Here is a 22895-nt window from a genome sequence, read left to right as displayed (position 1 = left end):
AAGGAAGAACGCTGTATCCAAGAAATTCGGGTCAAGGAGAAAGTGTCCACCTCGGCTGCTCGCAAGATATTTGCTAGTAGGAAGCCCACGCTGCTCCCAGCGGGAAAATACAGCACTGTCCTCGCCTCTCCTCGGACTACCAGGGAGGTGTCGACGCAGACATACGATCTGACCTTCAGCACCACGGTCGACTGTTGGGCCAGTGCTAAGATCGCGCGGTCGACATCTCCTCTTCCTCCCGTCACCCCTCAGACACAAGCACCTTCATCAGCTTCTGCCAAGACGAAGACCCAGAAGTCAGATGCACGGGCCTTCAAGAAGGAACCGTCCCGTACAGACTTCCTATGTACTTCGAACTCCCAGCCGTCGACCAGTACTTCCACTAAACGACCTTCCAAGAAGGCTCATAGGAAGCACAGTTCTCCTTCTCCACCACGGTGCATTTCTTCTCCTGCGCCACCCAGCGGTTGCCGCCCCCAGGCCGTCATCCGTTTCGCCTGGCCGCACCGCTGGTAGCCGAACATCTGGCCGTCCACCGGCGGAGGAAGCTGCTCCTCCCGGCCATCTTAATGAGATGGCGGATGAACCTATAGAACCAATGGACGATGACTGTCCGCCTACTGATAGCGGCGGCAGTGCTCGCTCGAAGCCTGTCCCTCAGCGGCCTTCGAGGTGACCCCTTCTTTCATCTTCCTTTTCCTATCATGATGGCACTTATTCGCTGGAATATTCGCAGCATTCGCTCCAACCGAGAGGATTGAAGTTGCTGCTCCGCTTGCACCGTCCGCTCGTCGTAGCCCTCCAGGAAACGAAGCTACACCCATGCGATCACATTGCCTTGGCACACTACGCCTCTGAGTTTTGACCTACCCCCTGTGGTAGGTATTCCAGCTCATGGAGGGGCTATGTTGCCGGTCCGGGATGATATTTACTACGATCCCATCACATTGCACACCGGCCTGCAGGCAGCTGCCGTCCGAATTACTCTCCCCACTTTTACATTTTCCATTTGTACCATTTCCACTCCATTGTCGTCTGCCGGTACCAGGGCAGACATGATGCAAATTATTGCTCAGCTACCTGCACCATTCTTGTTAAATGGAGACTTCAATGCCCACCATCCCCTTTGGGGCTCTCCAGCATCCTGCCCGAGGGGCTCCCTGTTAGCAGACCTTTTCAACCAGCTCAATCTTGTCTGCCTTAATACTGGCGCCCCTACTTTTCTTTCGGACACATCTCACACCTATTCCCATTTAGACCTCTCTATATGTACTACCCAACTTGCACGCCGGTTTGAGTGGTATGCCCTTTCTGATACATATTCGAGCGACACACTTCCTGTGTGTCATCCATCTCCTGCATCATACCCCCTCTCCCTGATAAACTAGGTGGAACATCTCCAAAGCAGACTGGGGGCTCTTCTCTTCCAGGGCGACCTTTCAGGATCAAACCTTCACAAGCTGTGATAGTCAGGTCGCACACCTCACGGAAGTCATTCTCACTGCTGCTGAATGTTCCATCCCTCACACTACTTCTTCTCCACGTCGCGTAACGGTCCCCTGGTGGACCGCAGCATATACAGACGTTTTACGTGCTCGTCGACGTGCTTTACGCACCTTTAAACGCCACCCTACAGTGGCGAATTGTATCACTTACAAACGATTGCGTGCGCAGTGCCGTCGTATTTTTAAAGAAAGCAAGAAAGCCAGTTGGGCTGCTTTCACAAGCACCTCCAACAGTTTTACTACTCCTTCTGTTGTCTGGGGTAACCTGCGACGGCTATCTGGCACTAAGGTCCACTCACCAGTTTCTGGCTTGACGGTCGCGAATGACGTCCTTGTGGCCCCTGAGGATGTCTCCAATGCTTTCGGCCGCTTTTTCGCAGACTTTTCGAGCTCCGCTCATTACCACCCTGCCTTCCTCCCCTGAAAACAGGCAGAGGAGGCTAGGCCACCTAACTTCCGCTCCTTGAATCGTGAAAGTTATAATGCCCCTTTCACCATGCGGGAACGCGAAAATGCACTTGCCCGGTCACGGTTCTCCGCTCCAGGGCCTGATTCTATTCATATTCAGATGCTGAAGAACCTTTCTCCTGCGGGTAAAGGTTTCCTTCTTCGTACTTATAATCGCATCTGGATTGAGGGACATGTTCCTGCATGCTGGCGCGAGTCTATTGTTGTACCGATTCCTAAGCTGGGGAAGGACAAGCACTTGCCTTCCAGTTATCGACCCATCTCGCTTACTAGCTGTGTCTGTAAGGTGATGGAGTGAATGGTTAACTCTCATTTGGTTTGGCTGCTCGAATCTCGACGCCTACTTACCAATGTACAATGTGGATTTCGTAGGCGCCGCTCTGCCGTTGACCATCTGGTTACCTTGTCGACCTTCATTATGAATAACTTCGTGCGGAAGCGCCCGACCGTGGCTGTGTTCTTTGATTTGGAGAAGGCTTACGACACCTGTTGGAAGGCGGGCATTCTCCGCACCATACATACATGGGGCCTTCGCGTTCGCCTCCCTTTTTATTCGTTCCTTTTTAATGGATCGACAGTTCAGGATCATGTGGGTTCTGTCCTGTCAGACACCTTTCGCCAGGAGAATGGGGTGCCACAGGGCTCAGTTTTGAGCATCGCTCTCTTCGCCATAGCGATCAATCCAATAATGGATTGCCTCCCAGCTGATGTATCAGGCTCCCTTTTCGTGGACGATTTACCAGCACGCAGCGTACATGTTTCCTGGAGCGCTGTCTTCAGCGTTCTCTTGACCACCTTTACTCCTGGAGTGTCGCCAATGGCTTCCGTTTCTCTGCCGTCCTTATGACTCGGTCCCGTTGCTCTCCCATTCGTGGAGACAACAAAATGTTTAGACTTACATTTGACAGGAAACTTAGCTGGTCTCCACATGTCTTTTTTGGCTGCCCATTGAACCTGTTCTCTAACTGTCCTCCGTGTTCTCAGTGGTATGTCGTGGGGAGCGAATCGAACCGTCCTACTTCGCCTATATCGGTCGATCGTCCGCTCAAAGCTGGATTATGGGAGCGTCTTATACTCCTCTGCACGGCCATCCATCTTACGCCGCCTCAACTCCATACAACATTGGGGTTTACGACTTGCGATCGGAGCGTTTTATACTAGTCCTGTCGAGTCTTCATGCTGAAGCCGGTGAATTGCCACTGACCTACCGGCGCGATATACTGCTTTGTCGGTATGCCTGTCGGCTACTGTCAATGCCCGACCACCCTTCTTATTGTTCCTTTTTTGACGACTCTCTCGATCGTCAATACGGGTTGTATGTCTCTGCCCTGCTACCCCCTGGAGTTCGCTTTCGTCGCCTCCTTAAACACCTTAATTTTTCACTCCCTGCAACCGTTAGAGTGAGCGAGAGCCACATGCCACCTTGGCTCCAGGCTCAGGTTCGCGTTCACCTTGACCTCAGCTCGCTCCCAAAGGAGGTTACCCCCGGTTTGGTATAATACCACTCCCATTTTGTCGAACTTTGTTCGAAGTTCATTAATATGACCTCCATTTATACAGATGGCTCTAAGACCAGTGACAGGGTCGGGTGTCCTTTTATTGTCGGGGCACAAAGTTTCAAATACCGGCTCCATGGCCATTGTTCGGTCTTCACAGCTGAGCTCTTTGCGCTCTACCAGGCTGTTCTTTATATCTGCCGCCACCGACATTCTGTTTGCCATCTGCTCCGATTCCCTGAGCGCCATCCAGACCCTCAGTGATCCGTATCCGGTTCACCCTTTCATGCACCGGATCCAATGCTCTCTTCAGCAGCTGGTGGAAGACGGTTCTCCAGTTAGCTTTATGTGGATTCCTGGCCATGTCGGTATCCCTGGGAACGAAGCTGCAGATGGTGCGGCCAAGGCTGTGGTCCTCCAGCCTCGGACAGCTTCTTGTTGTGTCCCTTCATCAGATTGTAGCAGGGTCATTTGTCGGCGCATTTTATCGCTGTGGCATGCCGATCGGGCTGCACTTACAGACAACAAGCTTTGGGCCTTGAAACCTCTTCCCGTGGCTTGGACGTCCTCCTCACGCCCTTCTTGGTGGGAGGAGGTAGTTTTGGCCCGGTTACGGATTCGACACTGCCGGTTCAGCCATCGCCATCTTCTGACGGCTGCGCTGGTGCCGTTCTGCCCATGTGGGAAATTGCTGACGGTCCGCCACATTTTAACGTCCTGTCCGGATTTTACTACACTGCGTCTTGATCTTGGTCTGCCATGTACTCTCGATGCCATTTTAGCAGATGACCCAGGAGCAGCTGCTCGTGTTCATTTTATCAACTTGACAAACCTGTCTAAGGACATTTGATTATACTGTTTTTTTTAATCCTATGCCTGTCAATCTTTTATCGTGTTTTCCCTTTTAGTTGCTGTTTTAAACTTGTGCCTCGCGGTGCATTCCTAACGTAGTCTGGGCGCTAGTGACCATTGAAGTTGTGCTCCCTAAAACCACAAAAAAAACTGACCACCGAAGACTTGTGATCTAACATTCCTTTGTCAGCTTGATAAACCTCCTGCGAGTCTAGAAGTCAATAAAACTCCTATATCGTCATGTAGTTCCCATCTAGATATAAATATTTACGCAGTTCTTTGTGCTATTTCAGTCAATGGAAACCTTTCCTTTGAGGTGACATTCCTTGCACCGTTATACCCTACCGACCATTTCGAATTATATTACAACCTGTACCATACTTCACTGTCGTTGTTCACTTTAGTTTAACACAAAAACTCACATTTGCAACAAGCAACTTATTATTGCTATGCGCTTCCTTGTAAATAAAGTATTTCCTTAACACATTACACAGAAATATATTTATCTAGAAGACTCCTAACTCCTACTACACATGGTGTCAAACGACATATTATGTTGGAAAATTTTATTATCTACGCATTTTTCAACCATTCTTTATGATCTGCATCAGATCCTTGTCATTATTCTTGACCACCACGTTATTCACTGCCTCATATTTAATACATTATTGGGCATTAGTTGTTAATCGCATACCCAGGGTTTGGTTCTGGAGCAGCTTAGTCTTTTACTGTCTTCTTCCAGCGCCGTCCCCCCTTCCATGTAACGTAGCGTAGAACCCATATTTAATGGCACAGATGCCTATGAATTTAATAATCATAAAATATGGAATTGTTTTGATAAAAAAAATTTTGCTTCACTAAAAGTGCAATTGTTTAGTTTATCTGATGGCAGGTTAATGACCTCTGTGATTACCATCCCCGTTTCTACCCACGCCAGGTTTCGTTTCTCGCCTTCATAGCAAAGATAGAATTTGGAAGGGAGTTGCTCTTTCAGGTAGCCTCAACTTCACCTCTCAGGTTTCATTTGTGCTATTTTTTCTGTGCAATTATCAATCAAGTATGCTCTGAATTGAGACTCTCTAAGCCTGCTAATGGGCTAGGGCCCCCCACAAAGGCAAAAGGGCAGGCGGAGAATTGGACATGCTGGAGGTAAATCTATACGTTAGTCTCGCCTCAGACTGGTGCTGTCAGGGGCGGAGAAGCGGTGAATGTATACATTGGTCACGCTGGGCGTGTCCCCCCCAGGGGTCCACAACTCTTTTGTGGACACGTGCATAGAGAGCACGTGACCCCGAGCTAATGTGGCCCTCCTTCCTTTCCGGGCTGCATACCTTCCCTTCCCTTTCTGCATCCTTGCCTGTCCCCCATCTTCGCCCCCCCCCCTCACCACTGGCTCTTTCCTTCCCTTTCTCCCCCTCTGGGAGTATGGTTTGTGCCTACGTCCGGAGACGGACGCTCGAAACTGTTCCAAATTCCTTGCTTTCTACACTTGCAAGTCCTCGTCCTTCCTCTGTCCTTCTCTTTTCCTTCCCTCTTCTCTTTGCCCTTTTCTCCGCTGCGGCGTTTGAGACCACCTCTTCTTTCCTTTCCCTTTCTCTTTTTTCCTCCCTGTGCGTCTCTGAAGGCCGACCCACGCACTTCCATGTGTAGCCGGTGACGGGGTAACGCGTAATTCCCCGCCCCGGGTAGACAGGTAGGACACGTACGTACCCCCTGGTAACGGCCAGGCCCAGGGAGGGGTGATTACCCGAGCTGATACCTTCCGAAAGTGCCGATTGGTCCCTCCGTCCGTTTGTCGGGAGGTGTGACCTGAGGTGTGAACAATCACCTAAGGCGGGTGTGCCCTCAGTGAGGGCCCCCACAAGGGAGGAGCGCGCCATCGGAGACCCTGGTAATCATGGGGGGATTCTTCCGCAATGGTTTCCTTACTTTCCACTATGTCTGCTCACAAACGTAAGTTCACTGAGTCTCAGCCACAGTCAGTTCTTCCATCGTTGCCACAGTTCCTTGTTGTTTCTCGGTCTGACGCAGGTCACGACTTCTCCACGGTCAACCCTTTCATTATTCAGAAAGGTGTCGACGCAATTGCAGGTCCTGTAAAGTCTTGTTCCAGATTACGGAATGGCACCCTGTTGTTAGAAACACACAGTGCCCTCCAGGCACAAAAATTGCTGCGTACCTCACTACTACACACCTTTCCTGTCCGGGTGGAACCGCACCGTACTTCAAATTCCTCATGTGGAGTCGAATATACACGCTCCCTCGATGGCTTGTCTGACGAAGAAATTCAGCACTACCTGTCTGACCAGGGCGTAACGGCTGTTCATAGGGTTCTGAAAAGGGTTGACACAAACATCATTCCAACCCGCACTGTCTTCTTGACATTTGACAAAGTTCAACTCCCATCGAAAATCAAAGCAGGCTATGAGATAATTTCCGTTCGCCCTTACGTCCCAAACCCTGCGCGTTGCTATCGATGTCAGCGGTTCAATCACACCAGCCAGTCCTGTTCCAATCTGGCCAAATGTGTTACGTGTGGCAAGGATGCCCATGAGGGTTCTTGTCCACCTCCATCCCCTCGCTGCATCAACTGTATGGGTGACCACGCTGCTTCCTCTCGAGATTGCCCCGTTTTTAAGGACGAAAAGCTCATCCAGGAAATAAGAGTGAAGGAAAAGGTGTCGACCTTTGCTGCTCGAAAATTATTCGCCAGTCGACAGCCCACCGTGCCTCAGACAGGAAAATACAGCACTGTCCTTGCTTCTCCTCGGCCAACAAAGGAGGTGGCCACACAGACTTGAGTCCTCACCTTTAGTGCCACGGTCGTCAGATCGGCCAGCGCAAAGATCGCCCGTTCAACCTCACCACTTTCGCCTGCCCACTCTATGGCTCACCCTTCGTCGGGTTCTGCTAAATCTCGAGCCCAAAAGTCAGACGCAAAGTCTTCGAAAAAAGAGCATACTCGTGAAGAGTTTTTATGTACCGCAACTTCACAACCATCGGTTCCTCCTTCATCTAAACACCATACTTCCAAGAAGGCTACAAAGAAACCCAGTTCCTCTCCTTCTCCGCCAAGGAGTGTCCCATCTACAGCACCACCTGGCGGAAATCGCCCTCGGCCGTCTTCTGTGTCGCCGAGGCGCACTGCTGGTGGCCGGTCAACTGGCCGATCGCTGGTGGCAGGAGCTGTTCCTGACCAACCTATGGATCAGGATCTTCTGCCTTCGACTGAATGCCATTCCATGCTGTTGGTCGCAAGCTCAGAGTAGTCGTTGAGTTGACAGCGCTATTGGTAACATTCCTCCTTTTTCTGTTCACCCTATGTCCATTATCCACTGGAATATCCGCGGCATTCGAGCCAATCGGGATGAATTGTCGATCCTCTTACGATCCTACTCGCCGGTCATCTTTTGTCTTCAGGAAACAAAGTTGCGTCCCCATGACCGCTTTGTTCTCCCTCATTTTCAGTCCATCCGATACGACCTCCCCTCTGTTGAAGGCACTCCAGCCCATGGAGGACTCATGATTCTTCTCCATGATACTCTCCATTATCACCCAATCCCCTTAAACAGTTCCTGCCAAGTTGTCGTCCATCTTTCCCTTTCTGGATACATGTTCTCTCTTTGTACGGTATACATTCCATCGTCCACACCAATGGCACGAGCTGATCTCCTTCATCTTCTTGGTCAGCTTCCACCCCCCACCCCCCTATTTGCTGGTTGGGGACTTAAATGCCCACCACCCGCTTTGGGGATCTCCACAGCCTTGTCCACGTGGCTCACTATTGCTAGACGTCTTCCACCAAGCGGATCTAGTTTGCCTCAACACTGGAGTCCCCACATTTTTGTCTGCCTCCACGACACATTTATCTCATTTGGACCTTGCGGTCGGTACTGTTCCGCTAGCTCGGCGCTGCGAATGGTTCGCCCTTGATGATACACACTCGAGTGACCACTTTCCATGTGTCCTTAGATTGCAGCCTCAACTGCCATATATGCGCTCACGACGCTGGAAGTTTGCCCAAGCCGATTGGACACTTTTTTCGTCTCTAGCGACATTCGATGACCGTCGCTTTCCCAGCGTCGACGATGAGGTCACACATATTACCGACGTTATTCTTACAGCTGCGGAACGTTCAATACCACACACCTCCGAATTGCCCCGGCGCCCCCCAGTTCCTTGGTGGAACGAGGCATGCCGTGACGCAATACGTGAGCGGCGACGTGCTCTTCGCATTTTCCGTCACCATCCAACTTTGGCCAACTGTATCCGATATAAGCAGCTCCGTGCGCGATGCCGTCGCGTCATCCGCGATAGCAAGAAGGCAAGCTGGAAATTCTTTATTAGCTCATTTAACACCTTCACTCCCTCCTCGGAAGTTTGGAGTCGGCTTCGGCGGTTCTCAGGCGCGCCTAGTTTCTCCCCGGTCTCTGGGCTCACTGTTGCGCATGATACCTTAGTGGACCCCGTCGCAATTTCTAACTCATTGGGTCAGCACTTTGCTGAGATTTCGAGCTCTTCAAATTACCCGCCAGCGTTTCTCCCGAAGAAACGTGCAGCGGAAGTGCGACATCTTGCTTTCTCCTCTCAAAATCACGAAAGCTACAATACTGTTTTCTCCATGCGGGAACTCCAACATGCCCTCTCTTCTTCTCGCTGCTCCGCCCCAGGACCGGATGGTATCCATATCCAAATGTTGCTGCATTTATCAACCCATAGTCTGCATTACCTCCTTCGCCTTTATAATCGCATTTGGACCGACAGTACCTTTCCCAGGCGATGGCGGGAAGCCATTGTCGTTCCCGTTCCGAAACCTGGAAAGGACAAACATCTCCCCTCTAGCTATCGCCCCATTTCTCTCACGAGTAGTGTCTGTTAGGTTTTGGAGCGTATGGTGAATTACCGTTTAGCTTGGTGGCTGGAATCCCACAATCTATTAACACCAGCCCAATGCGGTTTCCGAAAGCATCGTTCTGCAGTTGACCATCTTGTTGCTCTCTCCACTTATATCATGAACGATTTTCTCCGGGAACGCCAAACGGTAGCAATATTTTTTGATCTGGAGAGAGCATACGATACCTGTTGGAGGACAGGCATCCTCCGCACACTGTTCTCTTGGGGCTTTCGAGGCCGGCTGCCCCTTTTTCTTCGCGAATTTATGGCAGAGCGCACATTTAGGGTGCAGGTGAACACTACTCTCTCCCGTACTTTCTCCCAAGAAAACGGGGTTTCCCAGGGCTCTGTGCTGAGTGTTGTACTGTTTGCCATCGCCATAAATCCAATTATGGATTGTCTCCTTCCTGATGTATCGAGCTCCCTCTTTGTGGACGATTTTGCGATCTACTACAGCTCTCAACGGACCAGCCTTCTTGACCGACGTCTTCAAGGATGTCTCGATCGCCTCCACTCTTGGAGCATCGAAACCAGCTTCCGTATCTCACCCAGTAAGACCGTTTGTGTTAATTTTTGGCGACATAAGGAGTTTCTTCCGCCCTCCTTACATCTAGGTCCTGTCAACCTTCCGTTTTCAGACGTCGGTAAATTCTTGGGTCTTATGTATGACAGAAAACTGTGCTGGTCCTCCCACGTTTCCTATCTTTCGGCTCGCTGTCTGCGTTCCCTTAACATCCTCTGTGTCCTGAATGGTACCTCCTGGGGAGTGGACCGAGTGGTCCTTCTCCGCCTCTATCGCGCCTTAGTGCGCTCGACATTGGATTATGGAAGCATAGTCTACTCCTCTGCTCGGCCGTCTATTCTTCGGCGTCTCGACTCTATCCACCACCGTGGATTACGTTTAGTGTCTGGAGCTTTTTACACCAGCCCTGTGGAAAGCCTTTATGCTGAGACTGCTCAACCTCCGCTGTCCAATCGGTGGGCAGCCCTTCTGAGTCGTTATGCTAGGCATCTGTCTTCCATGCCTGCTAATCCAGCCCATGACCTTTTTTTCGACGCCTCCTTTGATGTAGGGTATGCAGGCCGCTCCTCCTCCCTACTACCCCCGGGAGTCCGCTTCCGTCAACTGCTCCATTCTCTTTCCTTCCGCTTTCCTAAAACCTTCTTGACAACTTGGGGTACAGCACCGCCTTGGCTCCGTCCGCGGATCTACTTGCTCCGTAACCTTTGTCAATTTCCCAAGGATGGTACCCCTACACTTGTTTATCGTCGGGCATTTGCTGCTCTATGTGCACAAATGACGGACGCCACATTTATTTACACCGACGGCTCGAAAACATCATTAGGTGTAGGGAGTGCCTACATTGTTGGCGACACGCCAAATCACTTTCGGCTTCCCCACCAGTGTTCGGTTTATACTGTGGAGCTTTACGCTGTTCTCCAGGCTGTCCACTACATCCGCTGCCATCAGCGGATACAGTACGTAATCTGCTCAGATTCTCTCAGCTCTCTCCTCAGTCTCCAAGCTCTTTACCCTGTGCACCCTCTGGTCCACCGGATTCAGGACTGTCTGCGCTTGCTCCACCTGGGGGGCGTCACGGTGGCGTTCCTCTGGCTCCCGGGACACGCTGGTATCTGTGGGAATGAGGCGGCCGATATAGCGGCCAAGGCTGCAGTCTCTCTTCCTCGACCAGCTTTTCAGTCGCTTCCCTTCACCGATCTACGGAGCGGTTTATGTCGCAAAGTTGCTCAATTATGGCATGCGCATTGGTCAACACTTCCCCATAATAAATTGTGGGAAGTGAAAGCCCTTCCTTGCGCTTGGACCTCTTCCTCCCGAACGCGTCGTCAGGAGGAGGTAATTTTAGCTAGACTCCGGATAGGGCACTGTCTTTTTAGCCATCGACATCTTTTAAGCGGTGATCCTCCCCCACTCTGTCCCCACTGCTCTCGGCTGTGGACGGTAAGACACCTATTAATTGAATGCCCCTATTTTAATCCGTTACGCTCCCGTCTACAGCTATCGCCTGATCTATCGTCGATTTTAGCAGATGACACGCGCTCAGTCGACCGCGTTCTCCAGTTTATTAGTGACAGTGAAATGACGTCAGTCATTTGAAGCTTTTTTTTGGGACAACCAACCCCTTTCTGTAGTGGATTTTTAAGCATTCCTTCTGCTTTTAGTTTCTCCAATTTTATGACTTTGTTCCCATTGCTGCTGGTTTTAAATTTCGGGTTTTTACGGTTTCCTAAGTCACGGGCTGGGCGCTAATGACCATAGAAGTTTTGCGCCCTAAAACCAAAAAAACAAAAAAAAAAAAAAACGCTGGGTGTGGCAGAACTTACTTTCTGCTAGCCAGAGAAGGATGTCGACCAGGGATAAAATGGTGTGTGTGATGCCATGACGATGTGGGCAGAACACTAGCCCACCTGACAGAGGAGTGCAAGGTCTTTTTACACCAACCACGCCAGCAAGATGACTTTCCTGCTGGAAACCGTGAGATTCACTCTGATTACCTGCACAGTTGCTCAGTAATCATAGAGCTGCCTCATTTTTCTGGACAAAGCTCCAACTGGCTAACTTCCTGTTGCATTGGTGGTGGTGGTGGTGGTGGTGGTGGTGGTGGTGGTGTGTGTGTGTTTAAGCTGATTAAACTGGTGCTGAAAAAGCGCTCTCTCCGAATGGCTGAAGGCGCTCCTGGGGCAGTCCTCATGGAACTACACTGTTCTGCCGTGGCAGATAGGCAGATGGGCGTGGTGCGCCGAGTAAGAGAGTTCTGTAGTTAAACGAACATGGTGTGTCGAGCAGGGAAGCTTGTTAACGGAAGGGTGTGAGGCGCCTAATGACAGTCTGATTCAGATAGGCGCAGAATCCTGTGTTGTTTACATCTGGGCCTAGTGAGCAAGCGTAGCCACCAGCACCAATAAGACAAATAGCAGGTCTTTGCCGCAGCATAATTTCTTGCAGATGGCTGTGTCTTTTGATAATATTTGCAGACTTGCAGTTAGCGAAAGTAGAATGTTAGTTAACTGTCTGTGGAGAGCCTATTTCCACCGGTTTTCAGATGAACAGTGTTATTGCTAGGGCATTTGCTCGGTGCACAATCATCCAACTTCTGAATTCTATTCGCAGCCAGAGTAAGTTATCCAAAATTGCTATGCATGGAAAGTATGAAGATTCATTTCCAGTCCTATCCTACCTTTACTAACGACAGTTTGTGATGTTTATGTGCCGGGTTTTTCACTTACTGTGTTTTTATGTTGTGCATTCTGATATTTCAAATAATAAAGACTTTCGTTATCCGGTAACTGTTTTATTTCAACAGTGAAAAGCCTTTGAATAATTACTTTCAATGGGTTTCACATTTTACTCATTGATTACCTCTACTGGTGTGAGTGCACAGCTACTGGGGGGGTGCCATATCTAGTTAGTGCTATCCTTGTGTGGAGATCTCAGTAGGTTTGTACCAGGAGTTTCAGTAGCTAGTAGCGGACACCACTTTGAAACTTAGCATTTACTTCTCCTAAGTGCACACGAGAAATGGCATCCACACAAAGTACCATTACACAGTACCACTGTGTGGTAAGGAAACTAGAAAATGTGTAAAGGAAATCTAAGGAGCAGCCTAGATCTAGATATCTGATCAGATGAACAGTGGCACAATATCTACTGTACTATAAAATTGTATTATGAGGAAGGTTAATTAGAATAGGAATGTAAGAGAAATAAGTTACTGTGATCACTTCAGTGATAGAACAATTCTCATCAGGTTTAGAAAACCAGTGTCAACAATAAAGGTATGTAATCCAAAGTCGCGTGTAGAAAATTTGGTGAGAGAATAACTATGTTACAACATTGAACAGATAATTTTATGTGCAAATCCAGATGAACACACAATGATGCAGTATTGAAATACTGTGGTTACGGAATTGACAAAGAAAGACAGTATGGGGTCTATCGTAGGAAAGAGAGGGGGAAGTCTGCGAGGAACAAGAATTATATTGTTGGACAATCAAAACAGAACTGTCACAGGAGACTGCCTTTTCTGCCTCAGCTTCTCAGGATGTGGAACATCTTGGAAGCACTGTCAATGTTGCCACAGCTGCCCGCTCCAGTAACCCCACACAAATGAGGTAAAATCTCGGCCAATGTAGATGATGACTGTGGCTGTTTCTACTGCCGATTTACTGTTCAGACTTTGCCTTCGGTATTTCCTTTTCTATAGGGGGAACGGGGACAACTTCGTTTGTAGCATTTGCGCCCTAATTCCTCATTTAGATGTTGGATGCTTTCAAATTTCTATCTATTCCTACACTTTTCCCCCTCTAGTTCCATGAAAGTAATCATACGATATCTTAACACACGTTCTTAATATCCTGTCCCTTCTTCTTGTCAGGGTTTTCACCTTACTACTACTGCTACTACTACTACCTCCATTGATTCTGTAGAGGCGTTCAGTTGCTTTACGTCAGGTCACCTAACTTTCAACACACATCTATGCCACCACATTCCGATCGCTTATTTCCCTTCTTTTCCTGTTCCCCCCCCCCCCCCCCCCCCCCACAATCCACGAACTACTTCTATAAAATAGTGTTCCAATTGTGCATTCTCAGCTATTTCTTCCCCATTTCAAGGGCTATGTTCAGTACCAATAGCTTTGTTGTGCAAAGGATGTTGTCTTTGACTGTGCTTGCTTGTGTTTCTGAAAATCTTTGTACCTCTCTACATCTACATGGATACTCTGCAAATCACATTTAAGTGCCTGGCGGAGGGTTCATCGCACCACCTTCATAATTCTCTATTATTCCACCCTCGTATAGAGCGCGGAAAGAACGAACACCTGTATCTTTCCTTATGAGCTCTGATTTCCCTTATTTTATCGAGGTTATAGTTTCTCCCTATGTAGGTCGGTGTCTCCAAAATATTTTCGCATTTGGAGGAGAAAGTTGGTGATTGCAATATAGCGAGAAGTTTCCGTCGCAACGAAAAACTCCATTCTTTTATATCCAGCCCAAATCCTGCATCCAGTGACACGTTTCGCGATAGTACAAAACGTGCTGCCCTTCTTAGTACTTTCTCGATGTACTCCGTCAGTTCTATCCGGTAAGGATCCCACACCGTGCAGCAGTAGTCTAAAAGAAGACGAACAAGCGTAGTGTAGGCAGTCTACTTAGTAGATCTGTTAAATTTTCTAAGTGTTCTGCCAATGAAACGCAGTCTTTGGTTAGCCTTCCCTACTACATTTTCTGTGTGTTCCTTCCAATTTAAGTTGTACATAATTGTAATTACTAGGTATTTAGTTGAATTTACGGCCTTTATATTTGACTGATTTATCGTGTAACCGAAGTTTAACGGATTGCTTTTATCACTCACGTGGATAACCTCACACTTTTTGTTATTTACGCTCAGCTGCCAATGTCCGCTCCATTCAGATATCTTTTCTAAATCGTTTCGTAGTTCTTGATGTTCTGATGACTTTATTACTCGATAAACGTCATCAACAAACAACCTAAGATTGCTGCTCAGTTTGTCTCCCAAATCGTATATATAGATAAGGAACAGCAAAGAGCCTATAACACTACCTGGGAAACGCCAGAAATCACTTCTGTTTTACTGACTTTCTGTCAATTACTACAAGCTGTGACCCCAGACAGGAAGTCGCAGGGTTCCAATATAAGCCGCTTGAGTGGTACAATGTCAAAAGCCTTCTGGATATCTAGAAATACAGAATCGACATGAAATCCCTTGTGAATAGCACTCAACACTTCATGCGAATGAAGAGCTAGTTGTGTTTCACAAGATGATGATTTCTGAATCCATGTTGTGTGCGCGTGAAAAGACCGTTTTTTTAGAGGTAATTCATAACGTTCCCACACGATATGTTCCAGAATCCCACTGCATATCGGCGACTTTTGTAAGTTTACTCTCAATGCAGTAGAATTTCTTAAAGTCTTGTACTTTATGGTAGCCACTTTTGATGTGCAGTTTGTCGCTGTAGCACACATACCATATTCAGTCGGAAACGTGCAAAGCAGGGAGTAGAATAAAGCAGACACAGCCACAGGTGATGTTACGCCTTACAAATCCCAATGCAGCAGTCGTGCATTGCGAGGCGAGCTGGCCAGGTGAGCTGTGCAGAGTTCACACTGCAGCACTTCAGCTGAAGAAGGCAGGAGTCTTTCCACACCTGAGTACAGGGATTCCCATTACCTTTTTCTCCCTCGTAAAACCTATGCTGACTTGCACTACACCATCTTGATTACACTACAAACTTTTTTAACTTGTATCGAGCAACTTGTACTACATGAATCTGACAGTTACTGGCGAATCCTGTTTACCAATACCTATAGTGACACCCACAGATCCTTATTCTTAACAAAACTTTGCACATAGCGTGGTGGTGAAGCTTTCTTTCCATGACACTCTCTCCATAATAAATAATCATAGCTCTTGATTCACTGCTGTGTAAGCTGGAAGTTCAGATGTGGTGGTGAACATACAGTGGTAGCAATTCTGACAAGGCGTGTAATCCAGTCAGTAGCTGATCATGTTGGATGGGTGCAAGAGTGTGCCACGGAAACAATCTGTAAGTTCTTGATACTCCTTATAATACAGAAGGCAGCAGCCCACTACAGGATGGCTGCAGCTCGGCCAAGGAATTGTTCTGCCTCGAATAGTGTTGGACCAGTGTTGGCCAATTGCAGTGTGTGTAGTGACTGCTCCAGTATCAAACAGCTTCAAGGGGCAGCCTGTTTCGTGTTAGAGAAGTGGTGCTCACACAACGACTTTACTATAAATGGGTTTGGTACAAGTACTCCGTCGAGCTGCGTGTGTTTGGCCTGAGCTATGCCTTTTGGCATGTACATCAGACTTCCACAGCTGCCAGTGTGGAACGATTGTCAAATCTGCTGCTTGAGTACTCCTGTGTTAACTATTCCTACACGTGCCAGGTTGACACAGCAACATTTCAAGGCTATGCTATATTTCGTAAAGCATCACCTATGCTCGCCTGCTGCGATTTCTTTCTTACGAGCGTTTCTTCAAATTCTTCTAGTTCTTCCTGCCCAGTTTTGCTTTCTTTCCTGTACTTGTCTATTTCATTCTTTAGTGGTCTCTACTTCTGTACCCCTATCATTATGTTTCCTCTTTACAAAGATTTCTTCAGCTTTCCTTTCCTGTACCTGCATTTGTCTTTTCCCGTTCTTTAATAGGCAGTGTTAGAGAAGTCCATTCTCATTCAACTGGCAAACTAGCATTTTATTCCTCTGTACTTCAGTACCTGACTTCATTACACATAGATTCCTGCTGATGGTTCTCTTAAGCTTCATCATATTCAACGTCATAGCTAAACTGTGATTTGTTTTCACATCAGGTTTTTTTTATATGCTTTACAGTTACACATTTGATTTCAGGAGCCCCATCTTGTCATGACATAACCCAGATGAAATCCTTACCTAGACTCCAGGCCTTTGCTACGTTAGCCTGTCTCTCCTCTTATTAGCCAAATCCACTGAGGCACAAAAGTGCTCATATGAATGTCCCAGCTTGTGTAGATTTAAAGCAACTCCACCATATAGAAAATGTTAGAAAGGAGCTGGGGGTGCCTTGCATGGGGAGTGGTATGGAGAGAACCAACTGCTAATTAAAGAGGTGATCCAAGAAAATGGACTTCAGTGATAAGATCGTGTTGTAAGCTTAGTGTACTTGGAATAGTAGTCGCCTTAGTGTCATTGTAATGTCTGAAATGAAATGTTTCGATCAGCTGGTTGTGTGTGAAACAAACTGTCACTATTTGGTGAGGCTGTGTCACGAAATTTGCAAATAACTGGACTGATCTGTTTGGCCTCATATCAGAAAAATGTCTTTAAATACCTGGAGATGGTATTAGTTGTCAGACATACGTGCATGCACTGATATTTGCCGCAAGAAGCATCCATTTCAATGTAGACCAAAGACTGGTATGGAGTAGCATCCTCAGGTAACAGGAACTGACTTGCAGGAGTCAATGTGAAAATAAATATGGCAAGATAATTTCTTGAGTAATTGAATAAAGCAATTTTTAATGGATAGTTAAATGAATTTGATCAAGGCGATACAACAGAACCTCTGTAGCTTAATACAGTTTCACACTATTTTTGGATCGTAGGAGAATATCAGGTTTGTTGCTGGATGGATAAGCATTGAGAACAGTTTTTCCCTGTATGATAGCTTTCTCTGTCAGGTATGTGTGCTTGCAGTACTGAGAGAATTTTTGTTTCGTGTTGCAGCCTTTCCAGAGAGGAAAGCCGCAGCAAGCTGATGGAAGCAGCTGAGGACTGGGACATGGAGGAGGTCATCGCGCTGGTGGCGGCAGGGGCGGATGTGGGGGCGAGAGGAGAGTGCGAGACTACTGCTCTGCACTGGGCAGCGGAGAGTGGGCACTTGGAAGCGGTGAAGCGCCTGCTGGGGGCTGGGGCAGAGGTGGACGCCAGAGACAACAGACAAGTCACACCTCTGCACTTGGCTGCATATGAGGGCCACACACCTGTGGTGCGACTGCTGCTTGGGGCATCAGCTGACCCCAACGCTAGAGATGCTCTAGGGAGGACGCCACTGCACGATGCAGCAAGAGAGGGCCATTTAGATGTGGCGACTGCACTGCTTGAGGCAGGGGCGAACAGTGGGGTCAGGGATCCAAAGGAAGACAAGCCCCCTGGTTATCGTCAGAGAGCAAAATAAGCAGAGATATGCCAACATGAAATTATCTGTGCAACAAATGACTGTGGAAGAAACTTGAAACAGTTTTTTTACACTTCTTCTTAATAAGTTTTAATAAAGAATGCAAAAATTTGATCCTGCAGTCTCTTATTTGGGCCCATCTCTAGTAATACTACAGCAAAACTCAGGTACAGGTAGATATGAGTACTCTACATTAACAAGAGGCTGCAAGCCATCGCTTACTTTTATCATAAATATATCTGAGTGACGTTAAATGTTACTGTCTTTACATACAGAAAATACTCTCAACAATCTTCAAACCGTGGGCTACATAATTTTTTATTTGTGAAATTAATGAATTTACTCATCACATTTTTGTTGCCTATATCTGCACTCACTTTCATAACTCAATTTAACAATCAAATTAACTAATTTAATAAAATTAACCGTTTAGTTACTGTGTACCCATTTATTACAAAAAAAAACGATAATAGTTCAGGCATACGAGGACAGTGGCATTTTTAAGATTGCAAAGGTAATGAAAATTTTTTATTCATCCTTTTATAACTACAACCAATTGATAACTCTTACACAAAGTACACAAATCAGAAAAATGGATGATTCTTGATTGACAAAGCATTCATTGGGGTGGAAACTATACAAATTTTGTTATGAATTAATCTTTTTTACAATGTAATCTTTGTTTACATGAATCTAATGTGAGGTTCAATTTTATTCAAATGGATTAAACTGCGACCACCCTTGTGACACACGATATGTAAGATGATATGCAGTTCTACTGTCAGTGAAGTTGGAAACTGCCACTGGCTCTTAGTCCACCATAAGTTGCACACCACATCTCTCTCCCACTAGGTAAAGACCTGAAGTTCCCCTCCAGAGGAGGACCAGAAGACAGTCACTTTCCACGAAGCCTTGGCACAGGAGCCAAATTAGCAAAAAAGCGTCTAGCTGTACAAACCAATCGAACTATCCTCTACTCCCTTGACTGTTCTGTTATCTGGGTAGCCAATCCAGACACAGCACAGGGTTCCCACGCTGGAGAGTATCTGATTTGCATTTCGTGAGAGCAGCCAATCAGCGGCTCAAAATCGCTTTCGTCTGAAAAAGATTTTAAGAGTAAGGAGGTGTCTTTCTCACAGTAAGCATGGCAGTGTTTTGGCAAAAATTCTACCTAGATGGGAAAACAGTCTTTTATGGAGAGCTCTAACCTTTCCAGGCCGACCACTTCCAATTTCTGAAAGAAGCTGTTAAGCTTACCAGTCAGTCTCCCCCCCCCCCCCCCCAACCCATGTAATGTGTTTTTGCCGCTCACTAAAAGAAGCTGCTGACTTCCTGGCGTCAGGCGAGTTGCAGTCTTGCCTCCACTAAACACGTGCACCAGCCATTCTGTCCGTATCGTCCCAGCTCCAAATTTGAGAATGCTTGGAGTTTAACCATAGCACTGTTTGCACAAAAGATCAGACTCCAGTAGTCTCTTTTAAATGGTTTCCTCCACCCACTTTTTGTCAACTGGCTACCTTGTCGATGTCTGTTACCTAGCCCAGATAAAATTTTTTGCGAACCAGCGCTCTCCTGCTCTGATCGTAAGTGGAAAGAGGGGAGTGCCATGGCCTGAAGCCCCTCTCGGGGTACAATCCACAGACCACCGCTTCCCAGAATCACTTGCACAGCCAGGTCGTTGGACACAGCATGTATGGCCTGCAATCCACCTTTCTTCCTATTCTCCATCGCCTCCACTACCGCTCCATTATGCCCACAATTTCCTCATTTAAAAAGTCATAAACCACACAAACCAAATTTAGTACTGGAAAAACATACCTAGCTCCCTGTTGACAAATAATTTCACACTTTATTGAAGAGGTTAGTGTGACATGGAGCAGAAGAAATTGACACTCTAACTGGGTATTGAGAATGAAATGCCAGACCTTGACAACTTTGCCAACCAGAAACACAACATCCTATCTTGACCTCATTCAAGTAGGTGTCATACACTCACTGCCGCATGACTGCAAAATTTTTGTGGTTTGCTGGGTGTCAGAATTTTTCCTATGGACCCTCAGGTCTTTGACATACTCTGACCATAAATACGAAGATTGAATAGTTAAAAGTTCATGCAGACACTTGACTAATCCATTTACAACGAGGCTATCAGATGAAAGGTTTCCCTAACCCCAATACAGTATCGTTGAGCATTGATCTTTCCCTGCCTCAGATATTTTGTTTCCCTTGTCCAAGCATTCAGTGATTCAACCTTCCATGTACACAACAAAATGACAAATCCTAGCCAAGCATACAGCAAAACTTTCTTTTAGTACAACAGAGTAAATGGTGTTGACATAAAATAAATGAAATTCACATGACATGTGTAACATAGTGAGACTTACAGAAGTGACACAGGCAGTTTGATTATTAGTGTATTTGTTGTGATCTTTCGTCAGTTTTAGATTTTAAGTGAGAGCGACCTTGTACCCCAATACACATCTTTAACCTAACAAAAAATACAGCACAGAACACAAAAATCAGAATTAAAAACACAAACATTGTCTAATCCTGCTCCCTTCTCAAGGGTGTTCATGAAGTTCAAAAATTAAAACCTTAGAGAAATAAACACAGCACTAGTGAAGATGTGCATAACAGGTTGGATGTGGCTGGTGTAGTGGGTGAGTTCGTGCTAAGAAAGAGTTAGCCCCCTTTACTTATCAGTGATAGCAGCATGGTGGGGCAGAACTTGTCTATGGCAGCAACAGGTAGGCATCTGGACTATTGACAGAGATGGGCAGCAGAAACACAGTTACTCTTGTTAAAGACAGTCCTTCAGCAGCAGTTGTCAGTGTTGTGGCAATTGCTGTGAGACATAAATTGCCTGGTCTGGCGCTTTCCAGTCCCTCCTTTGTCAGGTCCCTAGAGACCCTTGTCAGTGGTGGCCCCAGATCGTTGCACGACTTTAGGGGCGAGCCTCTGTTACCTGTTGGCTGCAGATGAGACACCCCTGTGGACTCTCTCATACAGGTGAAAGGAATGAGTATGATTCTGCCTGCGCCTCCATCGTCCTTCAGCTGCCTCGGTGTCGTCATGTTGGCCAGCTACCTGTCCTGTCGCCTAGGGCACCAGTTGGACTCTCACCTGGGGACATCGCCCCCTGCTGTGACGCCACGCTGGCAGCAGCACCCAAGGCTTTGCTACGACACCCGAGCCCTGCCAGCATTGTCATATGGTCACCTGCACTGTACCAAGCCACGTCCAGCCATGGTCTATCACTCGATCCTCATTTGGAACACTGTAGTCCTCTGCATAATCCTTTGTACATGTTTCAGTGCCATGTTTCACAATGAATGTTTACAAAAACACATACATAGAAAATAATAACAAAAATATGAACTGATGGTCATTAAACTTCAAAATATTACTAACGTGAAGAAAAGTGCCTTACTGATTTTTCATTTAATTCGTGTACCAAATATTATAATGAATCATTTATCTAAAAAAACCATAATCTTTTTCTAGTTGTCAAGCTGTGTTGCTGTTGCATAAGTCAGTGTTATGGTATTTTCCTGACACTAGTGCACCCCAGTTGGCTAAGCCAGCACAGCCTACGAATTCATACTTAAAGCGCTCACACCATGCAGCACTTACTTATAAATGTTCTACCCATTCCCAAGTGTAGCTACTTCTGACCTTTCTACTTTGTGCTACTCTGGACTGTGATACTTCTCCTGATGCAAACTTATTGGATGGTTATGCTGATGCAGATATGTGGTGCAGAATTAGTCGAATACTGCTCACCATTTGTGCTGTCACTATAGGTCATAAATTGCACGAATTCACCTTTCCCTCTGAAACTAACCAATAACTCTCAAAAATCGACGTACAGATATCAATTAACAGCTGCAGTGACATAAAAATACCAAGTCTTTTTAATAATTTGTAGTGCAAAAGAATCTATCTTTCACTTTCATCTGGTGCCATTTGCTGTTTCCTTCCTATCCATCTAAAAATTTGCTACCGTGACTCAATGTACACCACGTAATACAAAGCTTTACCGATGACGCACATCTGGTGTTAGCGATCCACAATCGAAATACCTCAAAGGAAACATCATCGCACAACTGGCGATAATGGATAAGTGACAACTACAGACGAAAAGGTGACACCAGCGAAAAATATTGCACCATAGGTGATGTGGCGATAACCCTAACCCAACCACAGCGAGAAAGAAACCATACTCGAACGTAAACACGCATGTGGCGTGGACAACTCATCTCCATCTCACAAGATACTATCACCAGTATCGGTGGCATGATGCTAATTCGCCAACATCCACTGTCGGATCACAAATCAGTTTCTGTAGCACCACTACTCACTCCAAATGGTGGAACAGATCGTGCATGCCCCCAACCAGTAATGCCCACAATATCAACCCTCCTACCCTTTCCCACCCCCCAGGGGGCTCGCCATTCTTTGGCAGGTTCGTGCTTGGCTACCATGGGGCCCCAGCCTTTGCAGAATTTCCCTTTTGTGCTGCATGTCTATCTTCTTGCTATTCTTTTTTCCCCCCTCCCTTGTGGAACATGTCTGGGGTATTATTGGGAATGTTGCGCATTCTGTAGCTGATGTGCGAAGTCACACGTTTGTTTTTCGCTCTCCTTTCCTTTCTTTGTTTCCCTTCTCTCGTTCCTCTGCTTTGAGGATCCTCTTCCTCCCTGTGCGCTCCTGAAGAGTGGCACAGGCGTCTGACTCGTAACAGGTGACAGGGTAACGCGTAATTCCCAGCCCCTGGTCGACAGGTAGTGTTCGCACATACCCCCTGGTATAGGTCAGGCCCAGGCAGGAGTGATTGCCTGAGTCGTAACATTCCCAAATTGCCGATTGGTCCTTCCATCAGGTGTTTGGGAGGTGTGGACAATCAGCTAAGGCGTGTGCGCCCCATTTGAAGGGGGCCCGCGATTGGAAAGAGTGTGCCAT

At 47.0% G+C, this 22895-nt stretch overlaps 2 protein-coding genes across 2 annotated transcripts in view; one reads left to right on the top strand and one right to left on the bottom strand.

The window, feature by feature from the left end:
- The window catches only part of LOC124719792 (trichohyalin-like), a 114706-nt gene extending 102778 nt beyond the window's left edge, over nucleotides 1–11928 (bottom strand). Inside the window, exon 1 of the mRNA XM_047244988.1 lies at nucleotides 11797–11928. Within this exon, the coding sequence (XP_047100944.1) occupies nucleotides 11797–11928 (132 nt within the window). The remainder of the gene's footprint in view (nucleotides 1–11796) is intronic.
- Nucleotides 11929–17416: 5488 nt separating this feature from the next.
- Nucleotides 17417–17933, top strand: LOC124719791 (ankyrin repeat domain-containing protein 1-like). The gene is made up of 2 exons (XM_047244987.1): nucleotides 17417–17436; nucleotides 17483–17933. Exons 1-2 carry the CDS (start codon nucleotides 17417–17419, stop codon nucleotides 17931–17933), a joined length of 471 nt encoding a protein of 156 aa, XP_047100943.1.
- The last annotated feature ends 4962 nt before the right edge of the window (nucleotides 17934–22895 follow it).

Source organism: Schistocerca piceifrons, chromosome 11 (assembly GCF_021461385.2).
Source record: "Schistocerca piceifrons isolate TAMUIC-IGC-003096 chromosome 11, iqSchPice1.1, whole genome shotgun sequence".
NCBI classification, from domain to species: Eukaryota; Metazoa; Arthropoda; class Insecta; order Orthoptera; family Acrididae; genus Schistocerca; species Schistocerca piceifrons.
The sequence above is the reverse complement of the archived record's forward strand: the minus strand, read 5'-3'. Positions and strand labels throughout refer to the sequence as shown.